The sequence below is a fragment of the Mobula hypostoma genome, chromosome 11 (genome assembly GCF_963921235.1).
Source record: "Mobula hypostoma chromosome 11, sMobHyp1.1, whole genome shotgun sequence".
NCBI classification, from domain to species: domain Eukaryota; kingdom Metazoa; phylum Chordata; class Chondrichthyes; order Myliobatiformes; family Myliobatidae; genus Mobula; species Mobula hypostoma.
The window spans coordinates 42376895-42401841 of NC_086107.1; the positions used below are offsets into that span (position 1 = coordinate 42376895).

A 24947-nucleotide genomic window follows, 5' to 3' on the forward strand; every position below is an offset into this window, starting at 1 on the left:
CATCTTACTGACGTTGAGTGCCAGGTTGTTGCTACAGCACCACTTCACGAGTTGGCAAATCTCACTCCTGTACACCCTCATGTCACCACCTGAGATTCTACAAACTCTACGAGGTAGCATCAAACTGACAATGCAAACAACTGTCCAAGTATTTTCTGTTGACAGAATGTGAATACAAGCCAACTGGTTACACCTGAACAGTCTATTCTCAGCCATTAACATTGTAATGAATCTATTGTTTCCAGTGGTAGGAAGTGGCACTTAATCACCAATGACTAACTGACTGATGTCCACTTTAGGTTTTGCTTTTACTGCTCCGTTCCAGATCTCATCATAGCCTTGCTCCAAACATGATTCGAAGAGCTAAATTACAGAAATAAGCAAAGAGAGTCTGCCCTTGATATCCAGGTGGAATGTCATCAATGTTCACTAGTAAAACTGAGGTCAATGGACATGAAAGACAAAAACTCAAGTGGTTGGTGTCACAGAACATAGATCAGTGCAGCATCACTTGGCCCTTTGGCCGCAATGTTGTGCGACCAATTAAAAATGGCACCAGGAAGATTGTGCCTGCGATCAATGCAACCTATGGCAATGTTTTGCACAGTCCAGGAACCTACTTCATTTACTTCTTCTTTGAAATATGATTCTACTACTAAGCTGCATGCAATTGGATCCTGTGATTTACATTTTGATGGTATGTTTTCAGGCTGATTGAGTGATCTGGTGCTTTGCTGTTTCTGAGGCAGTTCTGTGAGGTTGGGAGTGGAAGGTGTGGCCTGGTTGCCTGGACTCCTTTGCATCTCTCCAATTGAAGCGTTGAACAAGGTTGAGGTTGATGAAGACAGGAGCGAAGTGCGGGCAGGTTTTCAGCTCCACCTACCTGTGTTTGACCAGTCTTCCTCTCAGCCTCACTAGTTGCTATTGGAGGAAAATGCAGGAGTCTTGAGCAACACACACAAAATGCTGGAGGAACTCAGTGGACCAGGCAGCATCCATGGGAAAAGAAAAGTCAGCGTTTCCGGCCGAAACCCTTCAGCAGGACTGGAGAAAAAGAGCTGAGGAGTAGATCTGAAAGGTGGAGGGAGGGGAGAGAGAAACGCCAGGTGATAGGTGAAACTTGGAGAGAAAGGAATGAAGCAAAGAGCTAGGAAGTTGATTGGTGAAAGAGACAGAAGGCCATGGAAGAAGAAAAAGGTGTGGGGGTAAGACCACCAGAGGGAGGCGGGTGGGACTGCATTGGCCAGTGCACAAAATAGTGGATTAAAAACATGAAAGAGGGACAAGGGGATGGGAAATGGTGAAGGGGAGAGGCATTACTGGAAGTTTGAGAAATCAATGTTCATGCCATCAGGTTAGAGGCTACCCAAACAGAATATAAGGTGTTGTTCCTCCAACCTAAGTGTGTCCTCATCACAACAGTGAAGGAAGTCATGGGTGGACATATCGGAATGGGAATGGGAAGTGGAATTGAAATGGGTAGCCCCTGGAGGATCCAGCTTGCTTTGGCGGATGGAGCGTAGATGCTTGGCAAGCGGTCTCCCAACCTACAGCAAGACTCACTGATATACAGGAGGCCACACCAGGAGCATTGGACACAGTATATGACCCCAACAACAGGAGCCTTGTGTTCCATGTTGCAAGGATTGTAGCTGTGGACTCATTTAGGGGGACTCTGAAGTTCATATTACATGCATTTCTGGATTTGTTTACTCTTTTTTTGCTGTTTTTGAGCAGTTTGATCGGGGTGGTCGGTGTGGATTGGGGTGCCTTGGTAAAGATTGGCTCTGTGGCCTGCGGTCGGCTAGCAGCACGAAGCTGAACTAAACTGAATACTTTGGGACTCCTGGTTTGATGTTTAATATTCTATGCATTATTTGCTCATTTTTTGCCTTTTGCACAATTTGTTCTTTAATCATGCTTTGGGTGTTTGTTCTCTTCTTCGAATGGGTTCCATGGTGTTTCTTTGTTTCATGGCTGCTTGCAGGAGGACAAATCTCAGTTATATCCTCTATACATATTTTGATAATAAATGTGCTTTGAATAAACCTTCTTCATGATCAATCTAACCCTTCCCTTCTACACAGCCCATAACTCTCCATTTTCCTTACATCAATGTGCCTATCGAAGGGTCCTTTAAGTATTCTTATTCTATCAGCCTCTACAACCACCCTCAGCAGTGCGTTCCAGGAACCCAGCTTCTCTGTAAAAATTCACCAGTAACATCTCCCCTAAACTTTCCTCCACTCACCTTAAATGAATGTCCTCTGCTATAGCCCATTGCTGCCCTAGGTCAAAGGTGCTGGCTGTCCACTCTATGCCTCAGGCAAAGGAATGGGATGACTGCCGCAGGATATCTCACTGCAAGAGTTCATCAGAACCATTCCTTTGGCCTAAAAATCTTCAGCTGCAATTATTTTCCTTCCATGGTCAATTCAGGGGTGGAGATATTCAAGGATAATTGCACAATATTCAATTCTATTTACACCAAAGGAAGCAGCCCATGCCTGTGTGCAGCAAGACTTGGACAACACTGAGGCATGATATGATAAGTGGCGAATAACATTTGTGACTTTAAGGTGGCAGGACTGAGCATCTCCAGCAAAAAGAGGACTTACGTGTGCTGCATTGTTCACTTCCAAAATCCCCATAGCCTTCCCATCACTTTTAAGGTACGAACTGGTAAGGATATGAAATACTCTCCACTTTTATGGATGAGTGCATTTCTAGCAGTTCTTAAGCTGCACACCATCCAGCATAAAGTATACCATTTTATTGGCAGCACATCAGCGGGCAAAAAATTAACCTCTCCGTCACCAGCACACATTAATTGTTGTGTGTATCATCCACAAAATACAGCAATCTTTCTCACCCGGCATAGTACAGTATTGCCTCCCAAAGCAAGCCAGTACCTTCTCAATTTGGAATAGCATTTCTTCTCCTTCACTATTCCTGGGTCTGAACTTCTGACTCAGCAACAAAGTGGGAGTATCTTAGTCAAAGCACTGCAGCAAGTCAAGGCAATAGATCTCCAGCTCTTAAGGAATTGACAACAAATTTTGGTGAGTGCACAAAATAGTGGATTAAAAACAAAACGTCTACTGGGTCCAACACTGCTGACATCCGCAGCAAACTCTCTGGATTTTATTAGCTTTTCTTTTGAGTTATTGTTCCCAAATTGCATTCATGTTCAATTACCCTAACAGCCTTGATAACCCAAACATCTATGTTGTGCAGATCAAATACATAACTCATTCTGTAAAACATTTTACTTCTCAGTAATTCTAAAATACCTTAAAACATGCATTTGCATTAAAGATTGAAAGAGAAGAAAATATCAAACATCCCTGCTACAATCTCTTAAAAGTGTTAAGTGGTAGCATTGTCAATCCCAGCAGCAAATTCCTGCGTAGAACAAATATTCAATTTCAGAGTTTCAAAAACAATCTGACCTATGTGTACCAGCAATCTAATTTACATCAGTTATGTCCAAATTCACTTTTCTTCTTTTAATCATTACTCTATTCATATTTAATCTGTTCTAATTAGCAGTGAAATAAAACTTAAACAAACACTTGGTTTACTTTGTTTATAAAGTTCAGCATTGAAAGCTAAAATTAAATTTCAATCCAAGCCCTATTCTACCACCAGTCATCAACAAATCCACACTGTGAAGAAATTTTATTTTGCATTCCAAGGGTTCCATTTAAAATTGTTGAGGGAACAGTACATGGTATTATGATAATACAGATTAATCTCCCATTATCTAAGGATTAATTTGATTTCTGCCCCACATTTTGTGTAAATCCACATGGTGTTTGATTTGGATTAAGGGTCTCAGCCCAAAGCATCAATTTAATTTCTGTGTGTTGATGCTGCCTGAATTTCAGAGTTCCTCCAATATATTGTTTATGTTGCTCCAGACGTCCGGGATCTGCAGTCTGTCTTGTGCCTTCTGATTCAGCTGTGCTGTCTCAGTTACATATTATCTGCATTTTAAGAGAAGTCTCAAAATCTAATTGCTGTCCCCGCTTTCATTCTGTGATAACTGCCTTACATTCAATTAAATCTCTGCAACTTCCCATACCTTATCTATTTCTCAGCAATTGGACATACATTGCTTCTTTCAACTTAAGAATGTCTTTTTAAAAATCTATTTGCTTCCAAAACTTGATTGCATGTTTAATGACTAATCAGTCTTTTCCTGGCTTGACTTTAAAAGAGGGTTAATCCATCCTTACTTTTATTTTTACACCTTTTTTGACCAATTCAGCCAATTATGCACTTTTTTTTGGAAAGGAAGCAATGGCAACGTCATATTGAGAAATGACATTGTATTGTATGCTATCTTAGAAATACCCCAAATCATTTCCTTGCAAAATGGAAGTATATACTCAACACACACTTTACAAAAACCAACTAAAAATCAATGTCACCAAGCAGGTTCACTGTTGGAATTATAAAACTAAGATTATTGACACTGCATTGGCCAAAATTTTGGAGGTGGATTAAGTCATAGAATTCCTAATAGTCTTCTCAGAGCAAACAATGTCTATATCCTCGAAAAGCAAACAACAGAGCAGAAACTACAATAATTTCAAATGGAAACAGAATAATTCATCCAAAGTAAACTGCAATGAGGATACTTAAATGTAAGTTATGTGCATAAAATCAATCTCCATCATTTATATCAGTGGGCCTCTAAGCACGAATAACAGAATCACAAAATCGTCCTCCTATGCTGTTGTAGGAAATATATCATTGAGGTAGCAAATGTTCCCATTTCCAAAATCAAAGCTGCTAAGTTAGTTATCGCTATTTAATCAAGAATGAAGATCACAATAATAGGAATTTAGTTCGTTGTGACGAGCATGCTGCTTTTAATTTTTACATTGTTTTTAATCAAGGTAAGGTTTATGACTGCAGGGTAAATGGCACCAATGTCAGCATTTGTAAATTGTGCAGATGCACTGCAAATCTTCAAAGGATAATACACCAACAAAGACTTGAAAGGAAAAGCAGTTCAATATGAACTTACAGGTCATACATCATAGAAGATGTATAGCTTTAGAACTTATTTGTCCAAAGAATACTATTCTCAAAAAACACAACCTCAATAAAATTTTATTTCAATGCAGGATTTATTACAGCCAAATCCTCAGCATACATTCAGATGTTCTTTCAGTGAAGCTAACTCGACCATGATCAGAAACAGGAAATAATACATTCCATACCCCTCCCACTCCCCCTGCTAAATACATGTCACTGAGAACTGTCCTTTTAATGTCCTTATTGAGAGCTACCAACTCAACACATACCTGCTATCTTTATGTATGGCTCAAATTTTATCTCATAATTCACAGGCTTTTTTTTAATCTGATAGTTCATTAATTATTTGGCAAACTTGAAATGTCAATTTGGCTAAAAATGTCAGTCATAACTTGGTGGGCCAACTCAAATCAGACTCGAGGAAGCAGTGTGGAATGATATTATTTTTATGATACCTGAGCTTATCTTGCACTTGCTTAGTAACATTGCAGACAAACTTGCACCATAACCCAATATAAGTGATATAAACGAGAGAATCTGCAGTTTCGGCCTGAAACGTCGACTGTACTTTTTTCCATAGATGCTGCCTGTCTGCTGAGTTCCTCCAGCATTTTGTGTATAACAGTGATATATTTGTTTGGATATCCATTATATCATTCCAGTTGTGTATCAATACTATTATTAATCTTATAAATTCTTGCAGTGCAGTGATTTCTAATCTAATGTTGCCTATAACCTTCCAGTTTAAGCTTTCACTTTTTATGTGCATTTAGGAAACATAAGCAAGTATCTGGTAGTAGGTTGATACCAATGATGGAAGCTAGAACAAGAGATAAGTAGTCACTGCACTAACATAAGATTCAACAGATTTTTAAACAGTACTTGCATAGATGAATAGGCAATATTATTTTCTCCGTGCAAGAATCCAAATTACTTCAGAATTAAAGAATTACTTAGAAGGCACGGCTATGCCTCTTCTTTCTTAAATGTTTATGCAGATTCAGCATGTCATCAAAAACTTTGACAAACTTCTATATATGCACAGCAGAGAGTATCCTGACTGGTTGTATCACACCCTAGTATGGAAACACCAATACCCAATAACAGGAAAGCCTACAAAAATACAGCCCATTGAATCACAGGAACCCCCCCCCCCTCACTATTGAGCACATCCACAAGAAAACAGAATCTATAAGCCCCAGCTTCCAGGTCACTCTCCTTTTTCATTGCTACCATTGGTAAGGAGGTATCGGAGCCTTAGGTCCCACACCATCAGGTTCAGGAACATTTATTATCTTTCAACCAACAGGGCTGTGAAGTTAGAAAGCCTAGCAACCATTCAAGGACACAACAACTCATTTTCTCAGCATTATTTACATATTATTATTAATTTTTTGTGTACTTGCACAATGTCTTCTTTTATAGATTGGTTCTCTGTCAATCTTTGTGTGTAGTTTTTCATTGATTCTATTCTATTTCTTTGTTCTACAGTGAATGCAAGAAAATGAATCTCAGGGTAATATAGAGTGACATATACACACTTTCGTAATGAATTTACTTTGAACTTTGAAGCCATGATGATAAATTATCAATTTATTTAATCACTGAAATAAACATGGGCTATGGAAAAATCCATTAAAAACATTGCCTGACTATGAAGCAATTCCCCAGAAAATATTGAAGAGAAAAGTTATTTCAGGTTTTAAGAGGAGGTAAATATAGTGCTGCAGAAGGTAACTAAGGTCCTGGGTTTGCTTTTGTTGCTTCCAGCAAAAAAAGCCCAGATAGTCCTTCAGTGTTGTAAACATTAATGGGTCTCTCCAATAAACTCCTAGTGGAAGAAATGGGTCCTGAATTACAAAAAAACACATGCTTATTCCAAAACTAGAGATGATAAACCCATCTTCTGCTGAAGAAATGATGGGTATGGTTAAAGATATAATTCAATGAAGGGGAATACTTCCATGATATGTAGTGAAATGAAGAAAGATGAAGAAATCAAAAAAACTTATTAGTGCCTGTTGAGAAGGGAAGAGATGATAGTTCCTATAAAATTCAATGAATACTTATTTTGAGATACCGCATGGGATAAGCCCTTTGAGCTGTGCCACTGAGCAACCCCCAATTTAACCATAGCCTAATCACGGAACAATTTGCAATGAGTAATTAACCTATACATTATGTCTTTGGACTGTGGGAGGAAACCAGAGCACCTGGGGATAAACCCATTCATTCTGGCGGGAGGATGTACAGACTCCTTACAGATGGTGCCAGACTTGAACTCTGAGCTCCAACACCCTAAGCCCTGATACCATTGTGCTAACCGCATGCTACCATGGCATGAATAACATGAATGAAATTCTATGAAAAGGATTGGTAGCCTTCACAGAAACCACAGCTGGGTAATTGTTTACTTCTGGTTCCTCCAGCGGGCTTATTTACCTGACAGGGCACTGAATACCTGTGCAAACCAGCTGGCAGGAGTGTTCAAGGACAACTTCAACCTCTCACTGCTGAAGTCAAATGTTCCCACCTGCTTCAAAGGGGCATGAATCATATCAATGCTCAAGAAGAGCAGGGAGGGCTGGCTCAACGAGCTGCTTCCATAGCTGCAACCTCTTGTGCCTACCTTAACTCAATATTGTCAGTCTGCAGATACTAGCTGATAATCAAAGATAAAAGCTCAACACCAAGGCCAGGTCCACCAAAATTACTCCGATCCTACTTAAAATCTACCAACTCAAAAAAAGGGCATTATTCTACTGACTCATTATTAGACATAGTTACTATCAGATGCAAAGTTTACATCTTCTCAGTTATGAAGCTTTGCAACTATGAAATATGACCTTCATGCAGTAATTGTCTAACCAAACATTTTATATTCTATACCAAAAAATAAACTTGCAACTTCCAGTAATACACAAGTTTATTAGTTTCGCAGATGGTTTATGTTGATAGGTATAAAAATCTGTATAGAAAAAAGTCAATTATAGTATTCTTTTGTCCTCATTTTATTGAAGTACAAGTTTCTGAAATGCCCTGCCAAAGCTGTGCTGTAAATAGTTACAAAGCACAAAATAGACAATAGATTAATGTTCCATTGGTTCTTCTGGTTTTTCAGATGAAGGGGCATCATCAGATGGGGCTGCCTGTAAGACATTTTTCTGATATTAATAAAGTACAAAAAGAAGTCTGCACTTCAACTAAAACTTACAAACTTGAATTCATGTCCTCAATCAGTAGAAAATATTTACAGTCATACAGTAAAGTGTTTCAAAAGCTTTTTAAAGTACTTACAATTTATATTAAATCAGTAACAATAAAATTCACCACTACATATTAAAGTAAAAATAATCACTTTGGGATCAAATCAGTTACATATCAACACAGAGATTTGAGGAGTCAATAATTTGTTCAAATATAAAAAAATCAAAAATTTTTGAGCTGATAAAGTATGATACAATGTTGCTGATTGATCAGGCAGGCTGCTTTATTGATAGGACCAAAGGTTCTTAACCATTTTAAGAAATTTGTGTAAACTTAAGTCAGGAAATAGAGTAGTCTTAGTTGCCTAACAAACTTTCAGTGGTGGCATGCGGTGCAATTTTAGCTAAAGTCCAGAAATTTTCTCTGCAAAATATTTATTATCTAAAATTCTACTCAACAGGAGTCTCTGGTGTATCATCTTAATAAAGGGGACCTTTTGATTTAAAATATACAGAAATTGCAAGTAGTCTAATATATTTTTTGACTTGCGGTTTGTGACAGAGGTACGCTTGTGCAAATATCTGACACTGACTGACCATAGACAGTCCTTCCAGGCGAGGCGACACTTCACCCGTGAATCTGTCGGGGTTATATATTGTGTCTGGTACTCCCGGTGTGGCCTCCTGTATATTGCTGAGACCCAACATAGATTGGGAGACTGCTTTGTAGAGCATTTACGCTCCTTCTGCCAGAAGAAGCGGGATCTCCCAGTGGCCACCCATTATAATTCCACTTTCCATTCCAATATGTCTATGCATGACCTCTTCTACTGTCATGATGAGGCTACACTTTGGTTGGAGGAACAACACCTTATATTCTGTCTGGGGAGCCTCCAACCTGATGGCATGAAAATTGATTTCTCGAATTTCTGGTAATGCCCCCCCCCCCACTCTCCTTCACCATTTCCCCAACCCCCTTTCCCTCTTTCACCTCATCTTGTTACCAGCCCATCGCCTCCCTCTGGTGCTCTTCCCCCCTTTTCTTTCTTCCATGGCCTTCTGTCTCTTTCACCAATCAACTTCCCAGCTGTTTACCCCAACCCTCCCCTTTAGGTTTCAACTATCACCTTGTGTTTCTCTCTCCACTCCCCTCACCTTTCATTTTTCCCTCCAGTCCTGCCAAAGGGTCTCGGCACAAAACGCCGACTGTACTCTTCCTAGATGCTGTCTGGCCTGCTGAGTTCCTTCAGCATTTTGCCTGTGTTGCTTGGATGTCCAGCATCTATAGATTTTCTCTTGTTTCAGAGCAGTTTACTATATGGTTACAAACACAGTTAGAGTGTGCAGCAATACCACTACTTTATGTGCATACCTTTCTCTGAGGCCTTTCTTCTAAGCCTTCCAAAAATGGTGCGACATCATCATCATCGTAAATAGTGAAATCAATGTCTTTACCCACAATTCCAATTGAGACATTCTGAAGGAAAATACATTTTCAAATTTAGGCAATGCTGCATGAGCTTAACATTATGCAAACTCCAAGACTAAATTAAAATTGCAGAATTTTACAATTCAATTGAGAATTAATGGATTAGCACATAACTATTTTACATTTTAGTATAAAATCAGTCCTGGAGTATAAGGCTTCTGTGTATTAAATTATATTTAATGTTCAATTAAAAAAACAAAAATATTTAATTATACTATTGGCAGATTGTATTTTGTCATGAATACTAATGTACATTTTTACAAGCAACAGCTCAGAACTTGAGGGGGAGAAAGGTGTTACTGATAAGTTAGTTTCATTCATTAGAAAGGTTTTTCCAAAGAAATAAAACATTTTTGTTTCATTGCAGTGAGAGAAAATATTAATCACTACTCTGGACAAGCCTATTGCATTTTATTTTAGTAAAATAAAATGCATAGAAGTCATGGCTTTCATTGCATCCTAATTATTAAGTCTTACTATAAATACCAACTACTCCAGTGCTTTCAGTGGAATGTAAATCCAAAGTCCCTTGTACACCATGTGGAATTGCAGGACACTCTATCACAACATGTTGTAATAAATAAAACTAATACCTTTGTAGCAAGATTCTGATCAGCAGGGAGTGTTTCCCTCAAGGCTTGCAGACCATGTTTAACCAATTCATTCAAGTCACCTTGTGATGAATAAAACAGTGAATAAAATCAGTGATGAACAAAAACACGAATAACAGAGAAAACAACAACAGATTTTTCACACTTACAGTCCTGGAATGCCTCCATGTTCCTCTCAAGGTAAGTTCGAGCAGATTGTGAACGAGCACCAATTGACATGGCCTTACAGTCAAAGTAGTTAGCAGATGGACATGTCTGGAATATGTGAGGGCCCATGTCCTTAAAGTAAAAAGTGAAGGTTGGTTTAATCAGACAACCTAAAGCAGAAAGTAGCTCCCAATGCACTGTGAAAGCTTAAGTTGTTATAATTTTATTTTATTTATATTATTTACAGAAAGCGTAGAGCAACATACATATCCTTCTGCTCAATGAACCTGCACCACCCAATTACACCCATGTGACCAATTAATCTACTAACATGAATGTCTTTGGAATGTGGCAGGAAACCCACATGATCACTGGGAGACCATACAAACTCCTTACTGACAGCAGCAGAATTAAACCTGGGTTAATGATGTTGTAATAGCGTTACGCTACACTACCATGCCACCCACACTTGATAACACATTTAAATATCCAAGTTCCTTTTCATCACAGTCAATGACAACATCAAGGCTCACACACATTGAAATCAATCATCTTGCTCTAAGTATATCATTACTCTGCTTTAATTAGATTAAAGTTAGAGCAATGATTGTAACTTACATCATAACCAGCGATAAGCAATCCCACACCATATGGTCGCCTTCCGTACCGCTGTGTAGGAATTTGAGTTTCCAAATGGTTAAAGAATTGTTCAATGTATTCCATACCAACCCAACAGTTCCTGGTAATATTTATTTGAAATTCAACTGCGCTTACCAACTACCAATGTAACAAAGAAAAGGAACATTAAGACATAATAGCAACACACATCAAAGTTGCTGGAGAACACAGCAGGCCAGGCAGCATCTCTAGGAAGAGGTACAGTAATGTTACTTTTCACTTGGAGAGGACTAGAATATATTTCGTGAAAGCAAGGATGTAATGTTGAGGCTTTATAAAGCACTGGTTAGGCCTCACTTGGAGTATTGTGAGAAGTTTTGGGTCTCTTATCTAAGAAAGGATATGCTGACGTTGGAGAGGGTTCAAAGGAGGTTCACAAAAATTATAGCAGGATTGAAAGGCTTGTCGTATGCAGAGTGTTTGATGGCTCTGGGCCTCTACTCACTGAGATTCAGAAGAATGAGGGGTGGCCTTATTGAAACTTACCGAATTCTGAAAGGCCTCAATAGGATGTGGAGAAGATGTTTCCTATGGTGAGGGTATGTAAGACCAGAGGACACAGCTTCAGGATACAGGGAGGCCCTTTTAGAATGGAAATGAGGAGAAATTTCTTTAGCCAGAGAGTGGTGAATCTGTGGAATTTGTTGCCACAGGTGGCTGTGGAGGCCAAGTCATTGGCTACGTTTGAGGCAGAGGTTGATAGATTCTTGATTAGTCAGGGCATGAAGGGATACAGGGAGAAGGCAGGAGAGTGGTGCAGAGGGAAAATGGATCAGCCATGTTGAAATGGTGGAGCAGACTTGATGGGCCAAATGTCCTAATTCTGCTCCTATATCTTAGGGTCTTATAAAACCAAATGTTTCAGTCCATTTATAGTTAAAGGATACTGCTTCCAATCAGGCCCACAAGACGTGATACTGGCAGCGGTCTGTCAAACACAAACCTTGAATCCAAACATTCCTGACGCATGAAATTGCTGCAGCAAAAGGATAAAAACATTATAAATCACAAGCACAGACCATTAATTAAAGAAATAAAGCATTACTAAAACAGTAATTTGTAACTGCTTTAAAGACAGATAGGGCAACTATTGTTTACCCCCTTGTTTTCCATTTTCACTCTACCCTAACCCTATACTCTAACTAACCTCCACTTTCTCCTTCCTGCCTAAAGCAAAAGTTGGCAACGATTTTTGAGAACAGCAAGCAATCAATCAACAATAAAACTGAAAAACTTCTATAAGCATAACATGTTAAGAGATAAAGGGTAAAAAGAAATGCAAACTTGGTCATAGTTCAATATGAATCATGTGAAAAGAACAGCTTTGATCAATTAAATAGCTTATTTCCCCTTGTCTCCATGTTCCCAAAGAAGACAATTTTCCTGGAATATGAACATATTTCACTTTTCTAATGCTGATTGACCTTGGCACATCAAAAATTACCAACAGGTGATTTAAAGAAAGAAAATACTACATGAACGAAATGCTGATAATTAATCCCTAGACAGCAATGTTAACACAATATTTTGATGACAAGTTATGTGCCATGTAACACTGTTAGGTGAAGATAAAAGCACGACCATTTATAGTCGATAATTTAATTGGAAGTTCCAAAGGAGGGTCTTCCAATTGAAATGTTATTCATTTTTCTCTACAAGTGCTGCCTGCCAGTGTTTCCAGCATTTTGATGTATTTCTAAAAATTATATAAAGTTGCAAGAAAAAGTTTCTGAACCCTCTGCAATTACTTTTTCTGTATTAATTTCTCTTAAAGTGTAGTCTGATCTTCAACTATGTCACAATAATAGACAAACACTATCTGCCTAAACTAGTAACACACAAACAATTGTACTTCTCATCAATACTGAGTACACCATTTACACATTCACAGTCTAGGGTTCAAAAAATATATGAACTTCTGGGATAGTGTCTTCTACAAAAGCTATTTGGAGTCAGGTATTCCAATCAATGAAATGAGATTAGAGGGGTGGGTCATAGAGGTGCCCACCTCTATAAAAGACTTGCAAATTCAGGTCATTATTGGAGCCTGCTCTTCTCAAGAAAGATCTATTTATGTGCACCATGTCTCAATCAAAACAACTTCCAGAGGACCTTGGAAGAATTGTAGAGGTGCATGAAGCTGGAAAAGGCTACAATAGCATTTCTAAAGACTTGAGTGTTCATTAATCCACAGTAAGAGAAATTGTCTACAAATGGAGGAAATTCAGTACTGTTACTAATCTCCCTAGGCGTGAGCATCCTGCAATGATCACACCAAGAGCACATGTGCAATGCTGAACGAGGTGAAAAAGAACCCAAGGGTACCAGCAAAAGACCCGCACAAATCTCTAGATAAAATCCCTATTCATGTGTCCATTATAAGAAAAACACGGAACAAAAATAGTATTCATGGAAGGATACCATGTAGGAAACCACTGTTCTCCAAAAACATTGCTGCACATCTCAGGTTTGCAAAAGACCACCTGGATGCTCCACAAAGCTTCTGGGACAATGTTCTGTAGAACAGATGAGACAAAATTGGCAGAAATGCACACTGCTATGTTTGGAGGAAAAAGGGCACTGCACACCTCCACCAAAACCTCATTCCATCTCATCGTAGAAGGAGCATCATGGTTTCAGGCTGATTTGCTGCCTCAGGGCCTGGACAGCTTGCAATCGTTGAAAGAACAATGAATTCAAAATTGTACCAAGATACTTTAGAGGAGAACGTCAGGGCAGCGGACCGTCACCTGAAGCTTTATGGAATTTGGATGATACAACAAGACAATGATCCAAAAGACAAGAGTACATCAACAACAGAATGGATTAAGAAGAAGAAAATTTGTGTTTTGGAATGGCCAAGTCAAAGTCCAGACCTTAACCAAACTGAGAGGGCTGTTCATGCAAGGTATCCCAGAAATATTGAACTGAAACATTTTTGTATGGAGGAATAGTCTAAAATTCCTCCCAGCCATTGTGCAAGTCTGATCAGCAGCTACAAGAAAAGTTTGGTGAAGGTATTGCTGATAAAAGAGGTTCTACCAGTTATTAAATACAAGAGTTCACATAATTTTTCAGTCTGGACGGTGAATGATTAAACAATGCATTCAATAAAGATATGACAAGTACAATTGTTTGTGTGTTATTAGTTCAGGCAGATTGAGTTTATCTATCATTGTGACATAGATGAAGATCAGAACGCATTTTATGAGTAATTAATGAAGAAAACCAAAGGGTTTACAAACATTTTCTTGCAACTGTATTTTTCCATAGAAGTTGAATTAATTGCTCTGTGCCTCATTTCAGGATGAAAGACAACTATTACAGAATTGTAATCAATGTTGTATATTTTTAATATCATGACAAAACAATGATTGCAACTCAACAAATTATGGACAGATTGACCTAATGTTCAAATACTTACCACAGCAGTCGAGCATCAGCTGTGAGACCAGCAATGGAGATGCCAATATGACTGTCAACATGGAGTACTTTTTTTTGGTGAGCAGCCAATTCTGATTGAGCTCGCTGCAAAACAAATGGTTCAAAAGGTGACTACAATGAAAAATTAGCAGAATAAGGAATTATAAACAAAAAGGATAACAAAAGGGAAAAAAATGGTGGAGAAATTCAGCAAGCTGTGTTTAGTAAGAAATGAAGTACAAGTTATGGATGCAAATATATCCTTAATCTTACAAATCCCAGTTCCCTTAAAACTTGAAAAGGTGACTTGCCCAACTAAAAAAATCCTGAGGAAGATTTGAGTTCTTGCCCTGAAATCCCACTGACTTCCATTTCTTAAAGATGGTCGTTCAAATTGTTGGTGCTTGTAAGTACACATAGGAATCCATCACAGATGATAATTATGATCATTTTAATGTAAATAACATTAAACTTTAAGAACATAGCCCAATCTTCAGTTGGGCTATGCTGCAATTGCTGTTTCACAGACTATTCAAAAGTCTTAATTTGGATCCTTAAATTTGTGCAATGGTTTGATCTGTTTTACTTGTTTCAATCTCTAAGGCAAAGATTGGTAAACTGTTCAACAGATCTTCAGTCTGAATTTCTCTATAATGACCCCTGTTGGAAAAGTGCCCAGGTGGAAACACCCCCTTTTGGCTCACTCATTAAACACAAACATTTGAATCAGGAGTGCCTGATAAACTGAATTGTAAACCAGCAAAAGAAAAGAGAGATAAATATGAAAGAGGCAACTGAAGGAAGAAAAAACATTTTAGATTAAGTGATAAGTACTAACAAAGATTTAGAATAAATTTGTTTTATTCAAACACAATGCAACTTGATTATGTTCATCATTTTAGAGTTATGTCACTAGTTTGAGTAAAGCAGGCCCTATCCAAAAAGCACAGTGCTTTAAAGTAGGTGAGGAAAGGGTAACTTGAAATTATGAGGTGGTCTTGTACATCAGAAATACTGCTACAGACTTGTTCGTCTAATTGGTGTATTTTTATGCTCTAAATATATAAGATGTAGCCGGCTGGTGGTGTAGTGGCATCAGCGCTGAACTTTGGAGCGAAGGCTCCCGAGTTTGAATCCAGCCGGCTCCCTTGCATGCTTTCCATCTGTGCTGGGTTGAGTGTCGAGCTAGCAACTCGGCCTCGTAAAAATAAGAAAGCCTGCTAAAAAAAAAACGCCGTCGTGATGGCATCCTGATGACTCCACTCGGAGTTAAGGGCTAAAAAAAATGTATAAGATTAACAACGATTGTTTAACAATAAGATTAACCTCTGATTTTTGGAAGTTTATTTACATCTATTCAAGTTGCTTGAAACAGAATGAACCTCTTTCTGAAGTAAACAATTAGCACAGAACAGTAAGGTTACTCAATACCATTATATTTCCACATTTTTACCTTTAAAGCTACTAGAACTGCATGTGTTTTTGATTTGAGCCCAACGGTTGCTGAACCTTGTTTCACTGCCTCCATGGCATATTCAATCTGATGTATACGCCCCTAAAGAAACAAAACAGTATTCAACAAAATTAGCTCAGATTACAAATTTACACCAGTATCGATTCACACTATTTTAAAATAATCTTATTTCCAGAAACGATGAGTAACCATTCAAATCCATTCAAGTTCCAAACAACTCCACATTAAAAAATGCTCCAACTTGGGTCTTTCACATCAGAAATTACATTTTCTGGCATCCAATCTTTACTCATAATTCACCTCCAGATTAATTTTGTTATTCATATTATCCTTATTTAACAATTTCTCTTGTTGTCTGGAAATTTGATACAATCCTTATCTGGTGGCAGTTTGCTCTTGTTGTTGCATTCAACCAAATTGACGCTGCATAGCTTACTAAGTGTGCCCATGGACCTATGCTAGGCCGAGTCACATTTTTCATTTATATGGCCTTATGCAACATCATCCAAATGTGTGACACCCACTCTAGCTCAATCTCACAATGCCGCCAAGCTCCACATCTGCGTTTGTGGATGAGCCACAATTTCCCACAGTGAAATGATGGGAACATGGGGAATGGAGAATTGGACGCCGGTTAAGAACTGCCTGTATTCTAATCCACAAGACGACCCATTGCTTCTTTGCTTATAGATCAACTCTGACCTCTGGATCATCAATACCCACATCACTCAATCCCACAGTGGTTCTGTGCCTTCACCACCAGGGTGATACATCACTCCAAACCCACTTAATGGCCCTCAAAAGCAATCAGGGATGGACAGCATCATGCTGCATAACCACAACATCCACATCACAGAAACAAATAATAATGTTTCAATAAAATACTTGAAGCACACATTACAAAAAGGAACGATTAGTTGAAGAGAGGTGAGCATGGAGCAAAAACAAAATGCCAAAAACCTACTGGACCAAGTAGACGATTTGTGTGCTGCAGATTCAGTATATCTTGAATATTATAGAAATTTTGAATTAATATTTCTATGTTAAAATAATAACTGATTTACACATCTGAATATAAAAAAGATCTGATCCAATTTGCCCAAATTGCAGTCTTATTTTATATTATCAACTGCATGCAATTATTTAACCTTCATTAATAAGCCACAAATATTCAGTGAAGATGTCATCCAGTATCTTTCATCATGCATTTTTTTTTAAAGAGGCAAGTCATCGGATGTTCTCTTTCAATTCAGTGAGCAGGAGCTGGGACTTTGAACTTCAGGCAAGAGTTTTTAAAGAGGCAAATCTCTGCTTATGGTCCACATCAGTAGAAATCTCATAAGGAGGAAGGGTGACAAGGTAATGCAAAGTGAGTTCAGGGAGTTGAATGCTAATTTAGAGGACATGTCCTCCAGGGTGGTGAGGCAAGAAATGAGAAAGTAATGCAAGAAGATGGTGCAGGAGGGAGGGCTGCAGTTTTTTACTTCATTGGGCTCTTTTCCAAGTAGGAACTGTACAAATGGGATAGTTTGCACCTGAACTGGAGTGGGACCAAAATCCTTGCGGGGAAGTTTGTCTGTGCTGCTCCAAGGAACTTAAGACTTGCAGTGGGGTGGCAACCAGAATGGAAGGGCAGCAGTGAAATGGCTGTGGTTAAAGTACATGTTAAGCTTACAATTAAAAACAAAAATCAAATGGTTGATGACCATAATGGGACTAATGCTCTGAGATGGCTTTTTTAAAGCAAGGACCATTGTAGGTAAGGCAGGTGAACATAGAACATGGATATTCATTTAGATTTAGGAGGTAGTAGCCATTAGTGAGACTTGGTTGTATGTGGGGCACAAATGGCAAATCAGTCTTCCGAGATTCCAATGTTTAGACGTGGCAGAAGGTGGGGTATTAAAAGGGGAGGGGTGGTGTTACTCATCAAGGAAAATATCATGGCAGTGCTCAAAAGAAATAGTTGAGGCCTTGTCTACTAAGGCATATGGGAGGAACAGAGGAATAAAAAATAATGACCACATAAATGTAACTGTATTATAAACCTGCCATAATCAGTGGTATTTAGAGCAGCAAATTTGTAGTGATGATTCAAGATTGTTTAATATAATTTCCAGTACACAAGTGTAGAGGACGACAAAATAATTGTTACTCCTGATCCAATGCAGCACAAAAAACACAGTAAGATAAAGAACATAATAAAAACAATAAATATAAATACACTTTATATACAGTCAGATACTGATTATACTCTCATGAAGTAATGCTAGACACAAGAGTGTATGTACATAAGGTGACTCTCAGGAAATGATAAAGTAGTGGTGGTGGGAGGTGTGGAGGTGATGATCATCACTGCTTGGGGAAAGGAATGTTTGCGTCTGGTGGGCCTGGATTGAATAGTATGTAGCATCCTCCCTGATGGGAGAGGGATAAACAGACTGTGAGCAGGGTGTGCGGGATCATGACACAACTGACTCTTTTCTGGCATCTCTTTGTATATATGTCCTTGACGGTGGGTAGGCCGGTGCTGGTGATGTGTTGGGCAGTTTTGACTACCCATTTTAGAGCTTTCCAGTCCACCACAGTGTAGTTTCTGCACCAACAGTCTCTACTGTGCATCCGTAGAAGGACATGAATATAGCCGTGCATTGCCCAGCTCTCTTCTGCCTCCTCAGGAAGTAGAGCATCCATGACTATGTAAAATGCGTTCTGGGACCTTGACAGGTTGTGCAAGATGTGCACTCCCAAGAGTCAGAAAGTCGGAAACTGCTCGCAGTTTCCACTGTTGCGTCACTGACAAAAAGAAAGATGTGAGTGGTATGAGTTCTCCTGAAGTCAATTGCAAGAAAAATAAGTTTGACAGTAGGTGATTTTTAACATTTAGCAAAGGACTGGATGGGATAGTTTGTAAAACATATTCAGGAAAGATTCCTGAATCAACATACAGAGATCCTAACTAGAAAAAGTGTGATACTGTATCCTTAATCAGGAAACGGTGCAGGGCTAGTGACAGGGAATATGTAGGGCAACACTGGACCTAGTGATCATAATTCCTTTACATTCAAGGTAATTATGAAGAATGACAGGACCGGTCCTTGGGTTGATATTCTAAATTGGAGAAAGGCCAATTTTGAAGGCATCATAAAGGATCTGGGAAGTGTGCATTGGGATAGGTCATTTCTGGCAATGGGATGCTCGGTAAGTTGAAGGCTTTCAAAAGCGAAATATTTAAAATACAAAATTTCTATGTTCTTCTTACAGCAAGGAACAAATAAGGTGCTTGAGGAGTATAAGAATCCAAGAGAACACTTAAGCAAGAAATCAAGGTATGAGGTTGCTCTGGCAGACAAGGTGAAGGAGAATTTCATGAGCTTCGACATATGTATTAAAAGCTGAAGGATAGCAAGGGAAAAATTGGTCCACTTGAAGATCAGCGTTGTCACCCGTGCATGGAGCCAAAAGAGATGGGGAAGATCTGAAATGGATTTCTTGCATCTGTATTTATTCAGGAGATCGACACAGAGTCCGTAGAACTGAGGCAAAACAGTAGTAAGGTCATGAACCATATCTGGATTACAGAAGAACGGGTGCTTGGTGGGTTAAGCAAATTAGGATGGATAAATTCTAAGCCTGATGAGGCCCCCCACCCCTTGAACATCGAGGGAGTCTAGTGCAGAAGTTGCAGGGCCTTGGTAGAGGTACTTAAAATGGATGAGGCACTAGAGGACTTAAGGATAGCTAATGTTGTTCAAGAAAAGAATAAGCTACGAAATGATAGGCCTGTAAGCCTGATGTCAATCATGGTAAATTATTGGATGGTATTATAAGAGACAGGATAGAGACGGCCTGATAGGATTGTCAACATGACGTTGTGCATGGTAGGTTGTTTTCCAAGGAGGTAACCAAGGTGGTTGAAGGGCGGTGTTTGTTGTCTATCTAGACTTTATGAGGCCTTTGACAAAGTCCTGCATGGGAAGCTGATTCAGAAGATCAGTTGCTTGGCATTCAGGAGGATGAAGTAGGCAAGTGGATTCTACACTGGCTGAGTGGAAAAAGCCAGAGAGTGATTGGCGGTCTGTCTTTTTGAATGGAGGCCTGTGACTAGTAGTGTGCTACAGAGATCAGTGCGGGGTCTATTGTTTATCATATGTATTAATTATTTAGATGATAATGTTGTAAACTGGATAAGCAAATTTGCAGACAACACCAAGATTGGAGGTGTAGTGGACAATGAGGATAGCTATCAAAGCTTGCATGGTTATCTTGATCATCTGGAAAAATATAGTCTTATAAATAGAAGGTGGAATTTAACACACAGACAAATAAGAGATGTTGCACTGAGGGAAAACAAACCAGGAAAACTTACACAGTGAATGGGAGAGCTCTAAGGTAAATAGTAGAACAAAGGACCTGGAAATACAGACCCTTAATGCCATGAAAGTGGCATCACAAGTTGGCAAGATAGTAAAGAGAGCTTTTGGCATATTGGTTTTCATAACCAGGGCATGAAGCACAGGAGTTGGGATGTTATGTTGAAGTTGTGTAAAATTTTGGTGAAGTCAAATTTGGTACATGGTGTGCAGTTCCGGTCACTCACCTACAGGAAAGATATCAATAAGCTTGAAAGAGTACAGAGAAAAGTTACAAGGTGTTGCCAGGACTTGAGGAGCTGAGTAATAGGTTAGGTCTTTATTCCCTGGAGTGCATGAAAATGAGGGGAGATCTTATAAAGCTATATAAAATTAGGTAGGCTTGCAAGCTTTTCCCATGAGGTTGGATGAGATCGAGAGATCTTAAGTTTAGGGTGAAAGATGAAATATTCAAGGGGAGGCTTCTTTACTCACACAGAGGTGCGACTGTACTAGAAGGGCTTGATTCTGTGCTTAGCACTGAAACTGAAGCAAGCTTTCTTCCATTATGATGTACTATGCAGAAATGTATCATTGCATCCATGTATGTAACAATTTGATTTAACTGTAAAACTAATGAAATAGAACATTGCCCTAAAGGCACATTTTCTTACCTGTGGACTCCAAACTGTGACATCATTATCATACTGATTACGGAACTGTAACAAATAGCAAAAGATTAGTATAAAATATTTTTACAATGACTAGATTAACAGTAACTATTTTTGAATAATTATTGTGTATCTAAAGATAGTTCTGCAAGCAATCACCAAATTTAATTGATATTCAAAGTTTATTTACATTTCACAATAAACATATTTTCATTCTAATTCTTAACAATTATCCACAGAATCTAATCTGAAAACTGAATGTAGCACAGTTTCTGAATTTGCTTTAGCCCAATGACAAAACAATGTTAATATGCATAAAACTATGTAACATTTAATCAAAACATACATGCCTTAAAGGAAAGCATATAATTTTGCACATGAAAACTGAAAGGCAACCCAGTTTGGATTTTCTAAAGTCTGCAGTATTGTTGCTACGTTTGTATATTTTAACTGTCTTTTCTAATGCAAGCAGAGCTCAAGTCTAACAGAACTCGAAAGCAAAGTGGTTAAATCTTACTTCATGCTCCTTTCTTAAGAGAAGCCTTAGCCACAAACCTACGCTAACTTAATAAATCTGGAGCAAAGCAAGACAGTCCTGAGGGAGGATAAAATAAGAATGTACGTGCACAAATGCATGCATAAATAAATAATTTAATTGGAGGATTATCTCTTATGTTGACAACTTACAACGTTTACTATTATTATGGCACAAAAAGACATCAAATTCCAGTGGCCACGTTACAAAAATCATGGGTCGAAGCCATTTAATCCTTCAGGCCTTGACCATTTTACAATCATGATTGATTATCCACTTCAGTAGCTTGTTCCCACCTTTGCTGCATATCAACTTTGCACATTAAAGGGATCAGTGAAGGATGGTTTGCCCTTTCCTAGAAATATATTATTAATTTACCTTGTCAGCAAGACTAAACAACAAAATTGATGTATGGCTTAAATTGACTATACTCAGCCACTAGTTAATCAAGAGAAAAACTGGAACTGACATAATTGAATTTTGAATAAGTGAAATGAGTATAATTACTGCCAAATAACCAATCAGGCCTTGAAAGATTACTTTCATAAACATGGGGGAAGTCTTCTTCAGAAGAGAATAGTGCAGTGCAGTCAAAAATTAATCCAGATTTCTCTTTCTATTTCAATCAAATCTGGTTCCACCTTTTGCAAATGTTTTCCTTCCCAATTTAAAGTTAGCAAGAATTTTTAAATGTGATTTTAAACGCTGAGTTTCTTCAGGGTCCTGTACCGCCTCCTGGATGGTAATAATGAGAAAGGGGCATGTTTAGGGTGACCGAGTGTCCTTATTGATGGATGCCGTCTTTTTTGAGACATTGCCTAAACGAAACCTATTTATTTATTTATTTAGCCTATACTGCACCTAGACCTGGAATTGGAATGCCTCATCATTCCATCGGGCCTTGTTGAACACCATAGTGCTCCTGCTTAAAACTTTACTTCAAAAGTCAAATTGTTAGATGAACTATTTATTGAACAAAATACAACTTTAATGACCAGCAAGTTTTTTTTATTTGCTTATACTAGACAATACGATCCATTGAATCAAAACGTAAAAATATATATATATAAACTTGTAACTCCACATGGAGTACAAGTTGACAGTCGCGTTGGTCTACAAAAGAAAAGATTACATTTTGAAAATGAATTCACTGGAGGTGAAACAGACATTTTAAATGTATATTACATGAGCTCCATAAGGAAACGAAATGAGAACATCTTGATTAGAGACGAGCTAGCTTTCATTTTCACATTACATTCACACTGAGTATTTGTAAGTATTTCACGGCGTTGTAAAATAAACCCCAACTAGGCAGACTTTGTTCCACGCCCCGGGTTCCGAATATAAAACAGGCGGGACGCCAACTTTCAGCGAGTTTTCAAGAACCGGTGCCGATGCCTAGGCCGTCGCCCCGGGTCGGAGGGAGAGCTGTGCGCCCTGGCACCGGCTCCCAGCCGCGGCCTAAGGAAGCCACTACAACATGACTCGGCACAAAACCGGCGCCCGAGTACAATGCAGGCCACACCGACCGGCGAAACAACACCACTCAACCCGACCAGTCATCACAGACGGTACTGCGACCACGAACTCGCTGTCCCCTCTGACTTGCAGACACACCAGAGACAACCGCCCGCTTCCTACCATTTTATCACCGCTACACCGTTTCCTTCCCGCATCAATCGGAAGATCGATAGGTTCGTCGATTGATTAATTCCGACTGAGGGCCAACCAGGAAACTGAATAGAAACGAATAATCGAACGTCTCAGTTCTCTTTCTTTCTCGGGATCTTTGGACTGGGGGAGAACTTGGTTCACTCCGCTTCTGTGTTGGCAAATGAAGTCAATGTGGAATCGACAGATTCTCTCACAGGTTGTGCAAACGGCGCCTGAATGGGCGGGTCGGTTTTTAGATGGTGTTGTGTTCCTTCTAACGTTGACACTAGGTTTCTCCAGAGTTCCCAGTGCCACCTCTGTAAGTCTCAGCGCAGTACATGCCCTTTGGCCCAGAATATTATGCCGATCTTTTAACTAACTCCAAGATAAATCTAACCCTCTCTTCCAACATAACCCTCGTTTCCCTTTCATCTATGTGCCTATCAAAGAATCTATTAAAAATCCTTAATATGTCTACCTCTACCACCACCCTTGGCAGTTCGCTCCATGCACTTACCACACATTATGTAAAAAAAAATCCTGGTAAATGTCCTCTAAAGCTTCTCCATCCTTCCAATAATCAGGCGACAGAACTAAACACAATAATTACGTGTGGTCTAACCAGAGTTTTATAGAGTATTACCCCGTGGCTCTTGAAATGACTCCCCTGACTATAAAGGCCAACGTACCATATACCTTTTTATCTTGTGTGGTAACTTTGAGGGATCTATAGAAGTGGATCCTAAGATCCTTCTGTTCCTTCTCACTGCTTTTTCCCACTCAGAAGAGGACACAGGTTTCAGGTGCTGGGGAGTAGGTACAGAGGAGATGTCAGGGGTAAGTTTTTTTACTCAGAGAGTGGTGAGTGCGTGGAATGGGCTGCCGGCAACGGTGGTGGAGGCGGATACGATAGGATCTTTTAAGAGACTTTCAGATAGGTACATGGAGCTTAGTAAAATAGAGGGCTTTAGGTAAGCCTAGTAATTTCTAAGGTAGGGGCATGTTTGGCACAACTCTGTGGGCCGAAGGGCCTGTATTGTGCTGTGCGTTTTCTATGTTTCTATGCTTTTAATCCCGCCATTAACATTAAACTTTGCCTTCACGGTTGACCTTATAAAGTGTATGAATTCACACTAATCTGGATTGAACTCCATTTGCCTGACTCTGCATGCAGTCAATGTCCGTTGGTAACCTACAACTACTTTCTACACTATGCACACCACCAACGAGCTTTGTGTCATCTGCAAACTTACTAACCCATCCTTCTACTTCCTCATCTAAGTGATTTATAAAAACTATAAAGGGCAGGAGTCCCAGAACAGATCCCAGCAGAACACCTCTAGTCACTGACCTCCAGGCAGGATATGTTCCATCTACTACCACCATCTCCTTTTGTGGGCAAGCCTATTTCAAATCCAAACAACAATGTTTTGCCTGGATCTCAGGTTTGACTTTCTGAATGAAACTACCACTGAGAAATGTTTGATTAGACATTGGCTCAATGGAAGAAGCCAAAGAGTGGTAGTGGAGGATTGCTTCTCAGAGTGGAGGCCTGTGACTAGTGGTGTGCCACAGGGATCAATGCTGGATCCATTGTTATTTGTCATCTATATCAATGATCTGGATGATAATGTGGTAAATTGGATCAGCAAATTTGCT

General features: G+C 39.1%; 1 protein-coding gene across 2 annotated transcripts; it reads right to left on the minus strand.

Moving 5' to 3' along the window:
• Positions 1–8044: 8044 nt before the first annotated feature.
• psma1 (proteasome 20S subunit alpha 1) lies at positions 8045–23415 on the minus strand. 2 transcript variants are annotated; one of them, XM_063061902.1, is made up of 10 exons: positions 23277–23415; positions 21104–21148; positions 16057–16158; positions 14605–14708; positions 12068–12156; positions 11121–11191; positions 10505–10634; positions 10338–10417; positions 9628–9732; positions 8045–8198 (listed from the first exon to the last, which is right to left on the minus strand). In XM_063061902.1, exons 1-10 carry the CDS (start codon positions 23277–23279, stop codon positions 8139–8141), a joined length of 789 nt encoding a protein of 262 aa, XP_062917972.1. In that variant the 5' UTR covers positions 23280–23415; the 3' UTR covers positions 8045–8138. The 2 variants fall into 2 exon arrangements, with proteins under 2 accessions (XP_062917972.1, XP_062917973.1); XM_063061903.1 differs by lacking the exon at positions 23277–23415 and adding an exon at positions 22803–22824.
• Positions 23416–24947: the final 1532 nt, after the last annotated feature.